This window comes from Pinus tabuliformis, chromosome 2_2 (assembly GCF_031772625.1).
Source record: "Pinus tabuliformis cultivar Carrire ecotype Pingquan chromosome 2_2, CPIR1, whole genome shotgun sequence".
In the NCBI taxonomy this organism is placed as follows: Eukaryota; Viridiplantae; Streptophyta; class Pinopsida; order Pinales; family Pinaceae; genus Pinus; species Pinus tabuliformis.
In genome coordinates, this window is record NC_142300.1 from 875,346,660 (window position 1) to 875,362,246 (window position 15,587).

Sequence of the window (15,587 nt, forward strand, 5' to 3'; positions counted from 1 at the left end):
TCTGTCCATAATAGTTGTGGCTTTTATTAATTGCCGTGTTCGAGTTTGTTTATACTTAAAGCCATGGCCGTCAATAATATGAAAAGCAAAACATTAGTAGTCAAACCTATGACTCTCGATACAAAGTAGTTGATATATTACTACCAACAAAGCTAACACACTTTAGCGATGTATAATTTGATAATGAAGGCTTTGGTTTCACATTGGCACCAACCAAATTAAATTTCTTGGATTGAGTTGGCTGGGAACGAAAGTCATAGGTTGGTTTCACATTGCCACCAACCAAATTAAATTTCTTGATTAAGCTGGTTGGGAATGAAAGTTATAGGTTGATTCTTGAAACAATCCAACTCACTTGAGAATTATGGATTTTATTATTTGCAGATTTTAAATTAAGGGTGAAAATCTGAATCTACTTAACACTTTTTCTTATTTTTGGATGTTTGTAAACATTTTTGTAGTTAATTATTTTTCTCTATTTTTTTTATCTAAAATGTATAGTATTACATGTTTATTTTTTATAAAATTTTCTAAGTTCTCCCACACTTATTGAAAGTAGTAATTTTCACTATCAACAAATTCCACTTATAATTTTAGCTATTGTAATATTAAATTATAATTTTCAATATCATTAAAATTAAATTATGACTTAAAATAATGAATTTATTTTATGATATCAACTATTAACTATAAATAATTTAATATTGCTTTTTTTTAATTTACATCATCTAATAATAAATCATTAATTTAATTATTAATAAAAATAAAATCATATATAATTTTCTTCCATAATATTAAATGTTATAATTGTCATTATTTATTTATTTTATTTCTTTATTATTAAAAATCAAAACATTCACTACATTTAATATAAATAAATTCAAAATATATTTTAAACCATTACACTATGACTCTCAATACCAATAAATTCAAACCATATTTTAAATGAACTAGAATATCAATATACTTAAATCATGGATAAAATTAAGAAATTTTAGTCATCATATCATAATTTAACAATATAAGATTTGATATTGAAAACCCTAATTGAATATTATTCTTATTTCCAATTGAACATTAATTTTTAATAATAATAGAATAAAATCATGTATAACTTTTTTTTTTTTGCAAATTTTCTAATATTAGAAGGTATATTTTTTACTAACAATAAAATGAGGAAATGATTTTCAATACGTCATCTTTAATATAAATTTACATATTTATTAAAGTCATATTTAATATTGATTTACTAAACTTATTATAAAGTTTTATCTAATATCTCTTATCACATTTATAGTCTCAATATTTATAAAGCGTCTTTCTTATATTTTATTTCCATTTTCATCGCAAAAACATATTAATATCTCCATTCACATATTAATATTTTGCACTCTTCCATTATAACCCTCATCTGGATATGTGTTATAAGGATGAGAGTGAGTGAAATATTTGCAAAAGTCAATCAAATAGCAAAAAAAATATTACGATAACGTTATACCTTTACCATTTTAATATGTTTTGGATAATATTTTTGTTAACCTTTATTTTCAAGAATATGTGCATGTACATCTAAAATTAATTAATGTTTTTGCAAAATATCTCATATGCGAACTTTATCTTTTTATATATTGTTTTTCCAGTATAAATTCATTTCATCGTTCTTACCGAAAGATAATGGCTAAGGCAATAATTGCATCCATCTTGCCAAGTCAAACCCGTAGAAAATGTGATGGAGGTGTCCCCGAAATATTATATATTTGACACCCCACCTCTTTGATAATTGAAGCGCTCTCGGCGAGGGAAATGAAAGGTATGGCTATGGAAGCCCCCGAGGATGTCAAGCTGCTAGAGTGTTCTGCCATGGATATCCTAGAAACGAACGAGGAAGCCTTCCTGCAGGCTTCGGCCCTGAGAATGGCGTTTTCTATAGTGAACCCCTTTCTTCTAAAATGTGCTCTTCGTCTTAAAATCCCCGATATCATTTGGAGAGCGGGCCCGGATTCCCCTCTCTCCGTCCAACAGATTGCCTCCCAACTCCCCTCTGAAGCTCCCGACATGGACGCCCTCTCGCGCATTCTTGCTTGCCTTTCTGCCATGGGAATCTTGAAGGCGATCAAGCCAACAAAAGATGCCCAGGAAATTAACGGAACAGCCGAGGCCATGACCATGGAATACACGCTTACCAATCTCACCAAAACCTACTTCGTCTCTGAGGACATTAGTCCCTTAAGCCTCGCTCCCCTGGCTCTCATGCAAACCCACGCTCTTCTGACGCAATGCTGGGACCACATTCACGAGCGAGTGCTCCATGTGGGCGATAATTTCAAGAATTCTGCTGGCAATGGCCAGGATTTTTGGTCTTATGCAGCAGCCAACCCGGAGGTCAACAACGTCTTCAACGCAGCGATGCTCTCGCTCACAAAGGTGGACATGAGGGAGATCTTAACTTATGATGGCTTCAAAGACGTCAACACGCTGGTCGACTTGGGCGGAGGGCACGGAGAAGCGATTAGTCAAATTATCGCCGTGTATCCTCACATCCACGCCATCAATTTTGATCTTCCTCACGTCATTGCAACAGCACCCGCTCTTCCTGGTATTACCTTTTCGTTATTTTACTCACTCTTCGTGGTATTCCCATTTAACCCATTCATATATTTTGAGCGAGTTTAATTGGGATGTAAATTTGGACTTTTGTAATTTATATTGCAAATGAGAATGTTTTTCAGAATAATTATATTATTAAGATTTGGTCTATGTTTTGAACCAATTAATGTGGTTTATGTTTAGATAATCACATTAGTTAGTTCCAAAAGTAGACCAAATTTTAATGATGTGATTAATCTTCATTTGAGATACAGATAACTGGTATCATCTTTAATTAATAACTAAATAGCTAAAAAAATAAAATCCTTTTAATACAAATTAAGTCCTCTTATATCAGGTGTATTAATTCAATAATTTTGTAAAGCATATCTATTCTTTATTATTCATCACTAATAAATTTAATGTATTATTTTATTTATTGAGATATCTTAATTACTCTTTTAAATTAAACTAGAATTTTTTGATATACTGTTGTTTTTTTTTAATATATTTCTACATATATAAATAAATTTATAACTCTGAAAAACCCATAAAACATTAATATTGTGGTGAGTTTATAGATCAATTTTGTAATTCTAACAAATTCTCCTTGAATTTCTAGCAAATACAAATTTAATGAGGAAATCTCCAAAAAGAAAATTAAAACATGTAGAATACCGCTATAAGGTTAAATAACCTTATTTAAAAATTTAGTTTTATTAATATAAATATGTTACTGCTCTTCCAGGTATCACGCACATTAGTGGAGACATGTTTGAAAGCGTGCCCTCTGGAGATGCGATTCTCATGAAGGTTAGATGTATACCATTATAAGTAAAAAGCCTTATTGATGTTACTGAGTTGGATTCTACAATAGTATGTGCATTTCTTACTGATTCGATTTTCTGTGGAATTGTCAATATTAAAAGCACGTACTACATCTATGGGATGACGAGGACTGCATCAAGCTACTTAAAATGTGTTACAAGGCCACTTCTGATAAAGGTAAATTAATAATAGTAGATGCAGTTTTAGATATAACCGAAGACAGTGATCCAATAGGATCTGGTCAACTCATGGATATAGCTATGTTGAATGGTTTCCCTGGAGCAAGAGAAAGAACTCGGGAGCAATGGAATGGAATTTTACAGTCAGCTGGATTTTCTCTGTCTAAGATAGTTGGAAGGAAAGGAAGTCTCCCTAAAATTATTGAAGCACTCAAATGCTAAGTGGAGGAGCAGATTCTATTTTAGTACGAGTGCTATGTGCAAAGCCAATTTCCAGTTCAGTATCGTTGTTTACTGTAGCAAGTCACCTTATGTTTTATTTACGAAGTATAAGATCAATTTGTATTTTAGTTGGTTTGTTTATTGGAGCAAGTCAAATTATATTTTCATCATCAGATATTTTATGAAATAAAATATTTGTTCCCAGTTTTATAAGTTGTGATAATGCAGTTCGTAATGGTTGGTTTACAATTTGTCGATATCAGTTTGATAGAATCTGTATCTCACATCATCAATGATTATTATAATTTTGAAAAATAAACTTTTATATGCACATTTTCATAACCGGTAAACCAACTAAGGAGCCCTTTGCTTTTGGAGTAACTTGCATTTTCTTCGTGACCTATATTATTAATTGTAATGAATATCGAAGACCAATTAGCAATTGTCTTTAAAAGTGCATGGGAAGATCATCATCTTATAAATAGAGCTTATTATTATTGAATACATTACCAAATTTTCTTATGGAAATGTGACAAGGCAAATCTATGAGTGACAATGTATACATGAGCACAAAATGTTGACAAGTCTGGCTTTAAGTGTGCTACACCCAAATCTTTATTTTTTATCTATCACACAATGTGAAAATTAAATAAAAATGATACAATTATAAAAAAATTTAATAAAATACTTATAATATTTAATAACAAAATCTACCACACAATGTGAAAATTAAATAAAAATAATACAATTATAAAAATTGTTAATAAAATACTTATAATATTTAAAAATAATAAAAATAAAAACAAGAGAAAATAGTTAATATTTAAATTTTTAAAAATATAAAAAATTACAAAATATTATTTAATATTGTTGCATCCACATTTGACAATATTTCAATTTAATTAATCATAAAACAATTTGGCCTCTTTGCTCGCAAAGTTCCCAAATGTTGGGTATTTTTGCAATGGGGAAATACCAAAACCAACAGAATAAAATTCACCACAGAGACAATACTCTGTTTCCTCTGTCCAGGATCTTTTACAGACAACCTTTAAAAACCAAACTCACTCAGAACACAACATTACACAGTGACAAACACATTTCTATTAATTTAAAACTGAAACTCTGTTACATATTTCTTCCTCTGTGCAAAGAGGGAATTACAAAAAAAACTCTGTCTCTGTATTTTCTTGTTTTCCACTGCTGTGGATGTTACATAAACCAATTTCAAGACATACCTCTGTTTTTCAATGGCCAGCATAACAAAACATTACATCCCTTTTATCTCTCGCACTGCTGTGCGTTTTTGTGCTTACGGCAAGAAAAAACAAAACAAAAAAACTTACATAATACCGTGCGCATGCACCACTCACCACATAAAAAAAAACTTCACACAAAAACTACAGCACACGGGTTGTTTTTTTTGTTTTTTACCTATAACAATGTGTACAAAAAAATATATAAAAAAAATGTGCCCATTACTATATTAAAACAAGCCCATAACGTATTAAAGCCTCCACCAAAGAAAATACGACAGGCATTAAAAACCATAAGTTTCCACCTACGGCGGTCAACAAGAAAATGACAAGATTTGATGTGACGTGGGCGGACAGCACATTCTGGAAGTCAACGGCGGAGATCATGCGATCAAATCGCTGAGCCGATCCAACGTTGTTCGCACGCCAACCTCCAGCAAAACAAACGCTCGTTACCGTCCGGGGAAAATGGTTTTGGGGTGTTCGTACATGAGACGCGTGGCGGGTTGTGATTGCAGCGGCACCCTTCATACGGAAACAACCTTCGCCGAATGGTGGTGCGGGGAGACCACGGTGGTTTTCCGAAAACCTCCACCGCGCTGTTCAAATTAACATTTTAACACTCCCCTTTAATTTTAACAGCTGCGCGTTCAGTCATTCCCAAACACTTTCTCAAAAATTCGAAACTCTTCTGAGCCAGTGGCTTTGTCAAGATGTCTGCAACCTGTTCCTGAGTCCTGCAATGTTCTAAGACAATTTCTCCATTGCTCACCAATTCTCTGATGTAGTGAAACCTTGTGTCGATGTGTTTCGTTCTCTTATGAAACACTGAATTCTTTGACAAAGCAATAGCAGAGCTATTGTCACAAAAGACCACTGTCGCTTTTGCCTGCTCTTGGCCTAAGCTTCTCAACATTCTTCTCATCCATACTGCCTGACATGCTGCTGCTGTAGCTGCCACATATTCTGCCTCTGCTGTAGATAACGCTACAATGGATTGCTTCTTAGAAGCCCATGAAATGGCTCCTGAACCCATATTGAAAACATAACCAGAAGTGCTCTTCCGATCATCTACACTTCCAGCCCAATCGCTATCTGTGTACCCAACCAAATCTGAATGTTCTGAGGCATGATATAAAATTCCAAACATTTTGGTACCTTTCACATACCTCAAAATTCTCTTTGCTGCCTGCCAATGTGCTTCCTTTGGCCTCTCCATGAACCTGGAAATCAAACTAACAGCATACATTAAATCAGGCCTAGTTGCTGTTAAATACATAAGGCTGCCCACAATGCTTTTATACAAGCTAGGATCAAAATCCTTGCTGCTGTCCTCTCTGCTGAGCTTTAATCCCATCACTGTGGGAGTGATTGCTGCCTTGCATTTTTCCATCTTAAATCTGCCCAAAACTTGATTTACATATCTTGCTTGAGATATAAAAATTCCTTTTTCATTTTGATCTACTTCTATGCCTAAGAAGTATCTCAAGAAACCCATGTCAGTCATTTCAAATTCATTCTTCATGACTGATTTAAAATTCTCAATAAGATAAATATCATTTCCAGTGAAAATAACATCATCTACATACAAGACAACAATTAAAATTTTACCATCCTTTTCCTTGATGTAGACTGTGGGTTCTCCTTCACATTTGTCAAATTCATTCTCCAATAGATATGAATCTATCCTGCTGTACCATGCTCTTGGCGCTTGCTTCAGCCCATAAAGAGCTTTCTTCAATTTGCACACTTTGTGCTCTTCTCCTTTCTTCTCATATCCGAGAGGCTGTTCCACATAGACCTCTTCCATTAACACTCCATTTAGGAATGCTGATTTCACATCCATTTGGTAGACTTTCCATTTGTTTTGAGCTGCTATGGACAGCACTGCTCTCACGGTTTCCATTCTTGCAACCGGGGCGAAAGTCTCCTCATAATCTCTCCCATACTGCTGCTTGTAGCCTTTGACAACCAGCCTTGCTTTATGCCTTTCAATCTTGCCTTCAGCATTGCTCTTGGTCTTGTAGACCCATTTCACACCAATGACTTCTTTGCCTTTCGGTAGCTCAACCAAATCCCATGTTTTGTTTCTCTCTATGGCATTCATCTCTTCATCCATAGCTTCTATCCATTTCCTATCTTTAATAGCTTCTTCAAAATGAATAGGATCATCAACATGACAATACAAGGCAAATAAGGAATTCATTCCTTCATCATAAATGTCACTTAGATTTCTAAACTTCTTACCTCTTTCACTTGGTGTGCAAGTGCTTGAAGATGCACTTGAATTTCCTCCTTGTGGTGTGCTTGGAGAAGCACTCTCATTGATCCTCAATGGTGTCCCTTGCTGTCCTTGTGTTGGTGCCGCTGTTTGGGGATTCATTTCAGCCACTTCCTCTTCATCTTCATCATGAGGCAAACAGCTTTTAATGTTCACTGTTTTCTCTATGCTTCCATCCCAAGCTTCCTCTTCAATGAATTGAACATCCCTGCTTACAAAGAACTTCTTGGTAGATGGAATGTACAGCCTGTAGGCTTTGGATTCATCACTGTATCCAATGAAGATACATTTCTCCCCTTTGCTGTCCAACTTCCTCCTTAGTTTATCTGGAATGTGTGCATAGGCCACACACCCAAAAACTCTCATGTGGGTGACTCCTTGCTTTCTCCCACTCCATGCCTCTTCTGGCACCTTGTTCATCACTGCTTTTGTAGGACACCTGTTTAGTATGTAAACTGCACAATGTACAGCTTCAGCCCAATACTCATTTGGCAAGTGCTTTGCCTTCAACATGCTCCTTGCCATCTCCATGATGGTTCTGTTCTTCCTTTCAGCAACTCCATTTTGCTGTGGGGTGTACCGAGTTGTGAACTGTTTATGTATTCCATTTTCTCTACAGAACTTTAGGAATTCATTGGAGATATACTCACCTCCTCTATCAGTTCTCAATACTTTTATGTGCAGCCCGCTTTGGTTCTCCACAAGTGCTTTGAAGTTTTGGAATTTCTCAAAGACTTCACTTTTGTTCTTGAGGAAATATATCCAAGTCCTTCTTGTAAAATCATCAATGAATGTCAAGAAATATAGGCTGCCAGCTAATGATGGAGCTTGCATTGGTCCACACAAATCTGAGTGGATAATCTCTAAGGGTGCCTTTGCCCTTATACTTTTCCCTGATGGAAAACTTTCTCTATGTTGTTTGCCCAATATGCAGCCTTCACATAGGCTGTCCAGTTTCTCTATCAACGGTAATCCCTTTACCATTCCTTTTCTGCTCAATAAGTTTAGACCTCCAAAATTTAGATGCCCGAATCTTAAGTGCCATAACCAGTTCTCATCCTTTGGCACGCTTTGGAAGGCCTCTTGGGTGACTGCTGCCATTTCCTTCTTGTTCTTCAAGTCTGCCCGGATCCGGAGAGGGAACATCCTGTTCCTTGTCATCTTCACTTCAGCAATGCATCTTTTGCTGGGTGGTATGTCCATGATGGTACACACATCATTTACAAAGTAAACATTGTAACCTTTTTGGATAAGCTGTCCAACACTCAATAAGTTACATCTCATTCCGGGGACATAGTAGACATCTGCTATGGTTTTCTTTTCTCCTTGTTTTGTGAATATTTTTACCTCCCCTTTTCCCATAACAGACACTTTACTATCAGTTCCTAGTGTGACCTCTGATTTCAAATTCTGATTTAAGGCTGAAAAGAGGGCTATATTCCCTGTCATATGGTTGCTGCAACCTGAGTCTAAAAACCATATGTCCTCACTATGTGTTTCAGCCATGTTACAAGCTAACAGGACATTTTCTTGACTGCTGTTTTCTCTTGTAACATTTGCATTTTGTCTGTTGTTCATATCATGTTGTTTCTTTCTACAATCACTAGCATAATGTCCATACTTTTTGCAATAATAGCATTGAACATTAGATTTATCATACCTTTGTCCTTGAGCCTGATACTGATCTCTTTGTTGGCTGCTGCCTTGACCTTGGTTCTGATTTGGATTGCTGCCTCTTCCTTGTGCATTTGCTGGGCTGTTCCTTCCACCTCTGTTCTGGCTTCTGCCTCTTCCTCTTCGGTTTCCTCTTCCTTGACCTCTTCCTCTTCCAAAGGACATCTGGGTCTTGAAGGCTTGCTCAAGGGATGAGTTTTCATTCCTACTCAACCTCTGCTCATGAGTTATCAGTGATGCATGTAGCTCATCAACTGAATATTTTGAGAGATCCTTTGTCTCTTCAATGGTGGTGACTATGGCATCGAACCTTGAGGGTAAGACCCTCAATATTTTCTCCACTATTCTTCTATCTTCAATTGTTTCTCCATGAGTTCTCATTTGTGTGATTACACCAATCACATGAGTGAAGAATGAGTCAATGTTATCTGACTCCTTCATGTTCAAGTTTTCAAAATCCTTTCTCAGCATTTGCAATTTTGCTGTCTTCACTCTCTCCATGCCTTGATAGGCAGTTTTTAGGGTTTGCCATGCATTGTGTGATGTTGTAGCTGCTGCTATCCTTGGGAATATACTCTGGTCCACTGCTTGATACAACAAAACAATGGCCTTTGCATCCTTCTTCCTATTGAGCTTCAGCTGATCCTTCTCTCCCTGAGTTAGTGCATTGAACTCATTTTCATCTGCTGGTTCCTCAAACCCATATTCTACTAGTTCCCATATATCCTGAGCGATGAACAAAGCTCTCATGGTTATAGACCAGTAGTCATAGTTCTTCCCATTAAAGTGTGGGAGCTGGGTGTTGAACATACCCATGCTTGTGCTTGCCATTCCTTGCATCTTGAACTATGGTTTTAAATCCTTGACTGTGATTTTTTTTAAAAAAAAAACTGACTGTCTTCAGCAATAACAAGAGAAATGCTTTTGGGGAATACCTGAATCCTTCGCTGTCTGAGTCTTCTAACTGCCTGAGAAGTTTTGCTGCAGCAACAACCTTCTCCCTTCAGCTTCTTTGACTCCTACAAAGAGCCTGAGCCTTGCTCTGATACCACTGTTGGGTATTTTTGCAATGGGGAAATACCAAAACCAACAGAATAAAATTCACCACAGAGACAATACTCTGTTTCCTCTGTCCAGGATCTTTTACAGACAACCTTTAAAAACCAAACTCACTCAGAACACAGCATTACACAGTGACAAACACATTTCTATTAATTTAAAACTGAAACTCTGTTACATATTTCTTCCTCTGTGCAAAGAGGGAATTACAAAAAAAACTCTGTCTCTGTATTTTCTTGTTTTCCACTGCTGTGGATGTTACATAAACCAATTTCAAGACATACCTCTGTTTTTCAATGGCCAGCATAACAAAACATTACATCCCTTTTATCTCTCGCACTGCTGTGCGTTTTTGTGCTTACGGCAAGAAAAAACAAAACAAAAAAACTTACATAATACCGTGCGCATGCACCACTCACCACATAAAAAAAAACTTCACACAAAAACTACAGCACACGGGTTGTTTTTTTTGTTTTTTACCTATAACAATGTGTACAAAAAAATATATAAAAAAAATGTGCCCATTACTATATTAAAACAAGCCCATAACGTATTAAAGCCTCCACCAAAGAAAATACGACAGGCATTAAAAACCATAAGTTTCCACCTACGGCGGTCAACAAGAAAATGACAAGATTTGATGTGACGTGGGCGGACAGCACATTCTGGAAGTCAATGGCGGAGATCATGCGATCAAATCGCTGAGCCGATCCAACGTTGTTCGCACGCCAACCTCCAGCAAAACAAACGCTCGTTACCGTCCGGGGAAAATGGTTTTGGGGTGTTCGTACATGAGACGCGTGGCGGGTTGTGATTGCAGCGGCACCCTTCATACGGAAACAACCTTCGCCGAATGGTGGTGCGGGGAGACCACGGTGGTTTTCCGAAAACCTCCACCGCGCTGTTCAAATTAACATTTTAACACCAAAGTTCCCAGTCGCAGTCATTTATCGAAACAAACACACCAGGTCTCCCAAATTCGAGAGTGTGTTAAAACAATTAGGCCTCTTTGGCCGCAAAGTTCCCAGTTGCAATCATTTATCGAAACTAACACACCAGGTCTCCCGAATTCAAGAGTGAGATGTACCACGTCCGTTCCTCCCTCTCCTTCCCTTCAATTATATTCTCTTCCCTTGAAACATAAAGTTCCTCAGGGTGCAGAGCCGCTATACATGGAATCTATTAGGAGAATTTCTTAGTTCCTAAGTGTCGGTGTCGTTGTGCAGAGATTTTGTCCGTCGAGCCGTGCAAGTTCCTCAGGTTGCCCCTTTGCCCTTTCTCAAATACAGGTGGAGTTGTAAAATTTGATATATGTTTTTCGTGCAGATTTTCGGATCGTGTTGAATTCCAGAATACCCTAGGAATCCGGGGCAAATCTGCCCCGAAAAAGTCCTTAGAGGAACACTTTCCGTGTAATTAAATAAGGACAATCTATATTACTAAATATGGAGGGGACATTGTGAGGTTGGTTGTGATCAAATTTTGTTGTAAGAGTTTTATAAAGGTAATAAGGCATGAGATGAATTGTGGTTGTATATGTTTATTATTAGATTTTATTAAAGTTAAAATTGAAAAGTGGACATATATATTTTACTTTCATTTAATGTTTTATAGAAGGCTATTTATTTTCAGTCTAGATGTATATGAAGCATATCTACAACCACATTTTTTAATGTGGTTAATGTAGGTTGATAGGGTTATATCAAGCACATTAATAATTATTATGTTTATCTTGTTAAAAACCAATTATTTCTGATTATTAATCACTGTATAAACTATAACAACCATATTATGATATTATTATATACTTATGATTATTATATTAATATTATATTATATATTAAAATAATATTAAGCTGCTCTATAATATTTTATTTAATACTGACTAATTTTAATTTGTTTAATATAATTTAAATATTTAATAATAATATTAACTCCTAATAATAGTAATATTAATTAACGATAGTAATGTTAATAACAATAATTATTTTAGAGAGAATTAATCAAGAATTTTGTGAAAACAATCGGTAGAGATTAAGCGATGGCTGTGAAGAACGTTCGGAGAGCGAGGGGAGGGATTGGAGGTCTCGAGATCGAAACGCGGGCCCTCAAAGAAACCCATCGCAGCAGTGTAAGAAAGCGGCCCAGGAGGAGCTTCGTAGGGGAGATCAGAGATCCATGGAGGATATTACGAGCGTGGCCTGGCACATTCGTTAGAGCTGTGGAGGCACCCCATGCATGCTATGATGCCGACTGGGTCTTGCGAGGAGTTAAAGGGAAGGCATATTTCGCTCTCGCCACCGATGACTGGGCCTCTGCTGTGCTTGCTCGGACACGCAACCCCCGGTGGATTCGATCGCTGCACCCTCAGCAGCAGGAGCTTAAAGATCCCAAGGCCAAGGCTCTGGCTTTGCTACCTTCCGTGCCGTCCTTGGAATCAAGCAAGAGAGAGCCGGAAAATGATTCATCCGCAGGGTCTCTGCATGGATCTGAGGCAATCACTTGCTATCCGAATCGCAGTCTCAGATTCAGATCGGACAAAGATCTGCCAGATCTGGTCATCCAGAAGGCAGAAAAACCCGTGTTCTGGCCAGATACAGAGATCTGCATGGGGTCAAAGCCCTTATCTGACTCCTTTCAGATCCAGATTGCTCAGCCTGCAGGCAGAACCATCATGCAATGGGTTCGCCCTTCAGATCTGGTGCAGGACCTCATACTGAATCTAGAGCGCAGAATGGGGATCCCATCTAGCCTTCTGCGACTTCTCTTTCAAGGTAAACAACTTGAAAACCCTCTATCCCTCTCTGCTTACAGCATTTCCAGGAACAGCTCGGTGGTGGCTACCCTTCGTTTGAGAGGAGGTGCAGCGGGACAATCTTCCTCAACACAGCCTTTCTCATACAAGGACGCAGTTCACTCCGAGAACCTCAAACCCCCGGAAGCCCTTAAATTTAAGGCCTTCTTGGTTGAAAAAATCGAAGAAGTTCCTTCTGTTGAACTCATGCATGAAGATCTGGCTTCCCAGCATCAGGAATTTGCAGAAAGAGCCATCATTTGCAGATTTAATGGACTGTGGCCTCGATCTCAGGATCTCTATGGATGGATCCATGCAAACTCGACACATCATTGTAAGATCTTTTTTTGCTCGAAAGGTTATTTCATTGTTCTCTTTGATAACATTAAGCACTATGAAAAGGCCTTTGCAGAGGGCCCTTGGTTCATGGGAACTGCAGGGCTTTTTTCGACTCCCTGGTTTCCAGATTTTGATCCAGCCACTGCAGTCATTACCAAGACACCAGTATGGATTCGGCTTCCAAACTTACCCACTCATCTATGGAATACTCGTGTCTTCAAAGCTATAGGAGACACATTGGGCAGCTTCATCCATGGAGATCTTTGGAGGGAATCCAAAGGCCTCTACTCATATGCAAGAGTGTGTGTGGAGTTAGACCTGAGCAAAGGTCTTCCATAACAAATCAATCTCAAGATAAATGGCTTTGTCTGGACCGAGAAGCTGGATTACGAGAACACTGCTTTTCGGTGCCGCCATTGCCAACAATCTGGGCATTTGCAGAATACTTGCCCATCTCGCCCGACAAAAAGGAACAAGGCCAACGACCCCAAGCCCAAGTCCAAACGATGGGCTCCATGCTCTCCTCCTCCAGTTGAGGACTCTGATTCCTCCAGCTCTGAAGATGAAGAATTGAATCAGGCCCCTCATTCTGTGGCCCCTTCCACCGAGGGCCTGGCGCCTTCCTCTGATTCAGCCATTTCTCAGAAACGTGTCCATTTGTCCTCCTCCTCGGACTCAGAAAAGGAGGGCTCCCCTGTGGAGGACCCTAATCTACAAGTTGTAATCGCCCATCCACCTCAAAGTGGTTGGGTTGAAGTTAAAAAAAGGAAAGGGAAAAAGCTTCGTGTTGAAACCCCTACTCTTTCAGGGTAGCATTCAACGCTTCTTAAGCTTTCAGTGACTAGTTGTAGCTCCTTGCTTGCTTATCTCATTTCCCGGAACCGAGGTTGATAGTCCTATCATTTCTGGTTGCCGGTATCCTGCATCTCTGGAATGTATCCTCTTGTAAAATATTTTACTACTTAATAGAATTAGTCTTATCGAGAAAAAAAAACAATAATTATTTTAGTAAATATGGTTCATATAGTCTTAAGGCTTGATTTATATCTATGACACAAACCATTAATAATAATAATAATAAAAGCCAACTATTTCCGATTAATGATGATGATGATGATGGTTAACGTCCACTGAGACCAAACTCTGGTGTATCGGACCTAAAGAAATGAATTATTTAGTTTGATATAAGATTTTATTCTTATGCTCAAAAAGCTTGGAGAGAAGCCTTCCAAGCTCACTATAATTTTGACATCGTAAAAGGCTAGGAAGGTCAGTATTGCAACAGAGATTTTGAAACTAAGATCTAATGTGGTTATACGTCGGGCATTCTACGAAGAAGTGATTTTCAATCTCGATCTTCGTATTCTCAGAGAGATGGCTGAACCTTTCCATCCATGGTGTTTTAGGAACTACCCAACGACCCGTTTCACTTGTTGAGATTTTCTGTTTTATTAAATTTGGGAAAAATCTCATGTATGCGACAACAATAGGATTAATTGCTATATTAGCTCGAGTATTTTTTGAGGAGTTAATGCATCCTATATTTGTTGTGAGGGAATTTATGATTCGGTTTTATGCTCCAGCTATATAGAAATGTAATCCCGTAGAGGATTGTAAGAGTGTGTGTAGAGAAAGTAGAGAAAATAGGGAGAGTTGAGAGTATGTGTGAAGAATTAGATTTTTTGTAATCTCCTTTAAATAATAATATTGTCGATGCCTCTGTTCTGGTGGACGTAGCCCAGATTGGTTGGGTGAACCACGTTAAATCTGTGTGTTATGGTTTTGTGTTTTTAATGTGTTGTGTATGTTTTGTTTAATTTAATTTCCACTGCGCATTGTTAAGTCTAACAAGTGGTATCAGAGCGGCGTAGCGGAGCGTGGAGGGCCCATAACCTGCAGAACTCTGGTTGTAGAGCTGGTGCGTGTGACAGATCGAATGAAGGTGGAGTTTTGGTGATTGGCGCAGTTTTAGTAGAGATAGTCGCGCCAACTTCTGGGTGAACTGGTTGGCATGTTCTATTTTGGAACAGACGCGCCAATTGGTTTAGATCCAAGTCTGATACTCACGCGAGAGCTCCAATATCCCGATTGGTACAGAATCGACGGGATTAAGAGTGCCAATTTTTCGACACTTATACGAATTTTCTTCTGGTGCGGATTATCTGCTGTCAAAGGAGCGCCAAGCAGTGGATTGTGTTTTAGGTGCAGGTTTTCCGCTGTCAAGGAACACTAGGCAGTTTTTCCCTTTGGTAAACCTTTAATTTTTTTTCTTTTAAAATTGTGATTACACGGTAAGACAGAGGCAATTTTTTTTTTTTAAATTTGGAATTGGAGATTGTTTGTTTGATACAACATGCCAAAAACTCAAA

At 37.7% G+C, this 15,587-nt stretch overlaps 1 protein-coding gene across 1 annotated transcript; it reads left to right on the forward strand.

Moving 5' to 3' along the window:
- The first annotated feature begins 1,767 nt into the window (after positions 1-1,767).
- LOC149195780 (desmethylxanthohumol 6'-O-methyltransferase-like) lies at positions 1,768-4,019 on the forward strand. The gene is made up of 4 exons (XM_089408806.1): positions 1,768-2,596; positions 3,335-3,399; positions 3,516-3,591; positions 3,701-4,019. Exons 1-4 carry the CDS (start codon positions 1,804-1,806, stop codon positions 3,763-3,765), a joined length of 999 nt encoding a protein of 332 aa, XP_089264932.1. The 5' UTR covers positions 1,768-1,803; the 3' UTR covers positions 3,766-4,019.
- Positions 4,020-15,587: the final 11,568 nt, after the last annotated feature.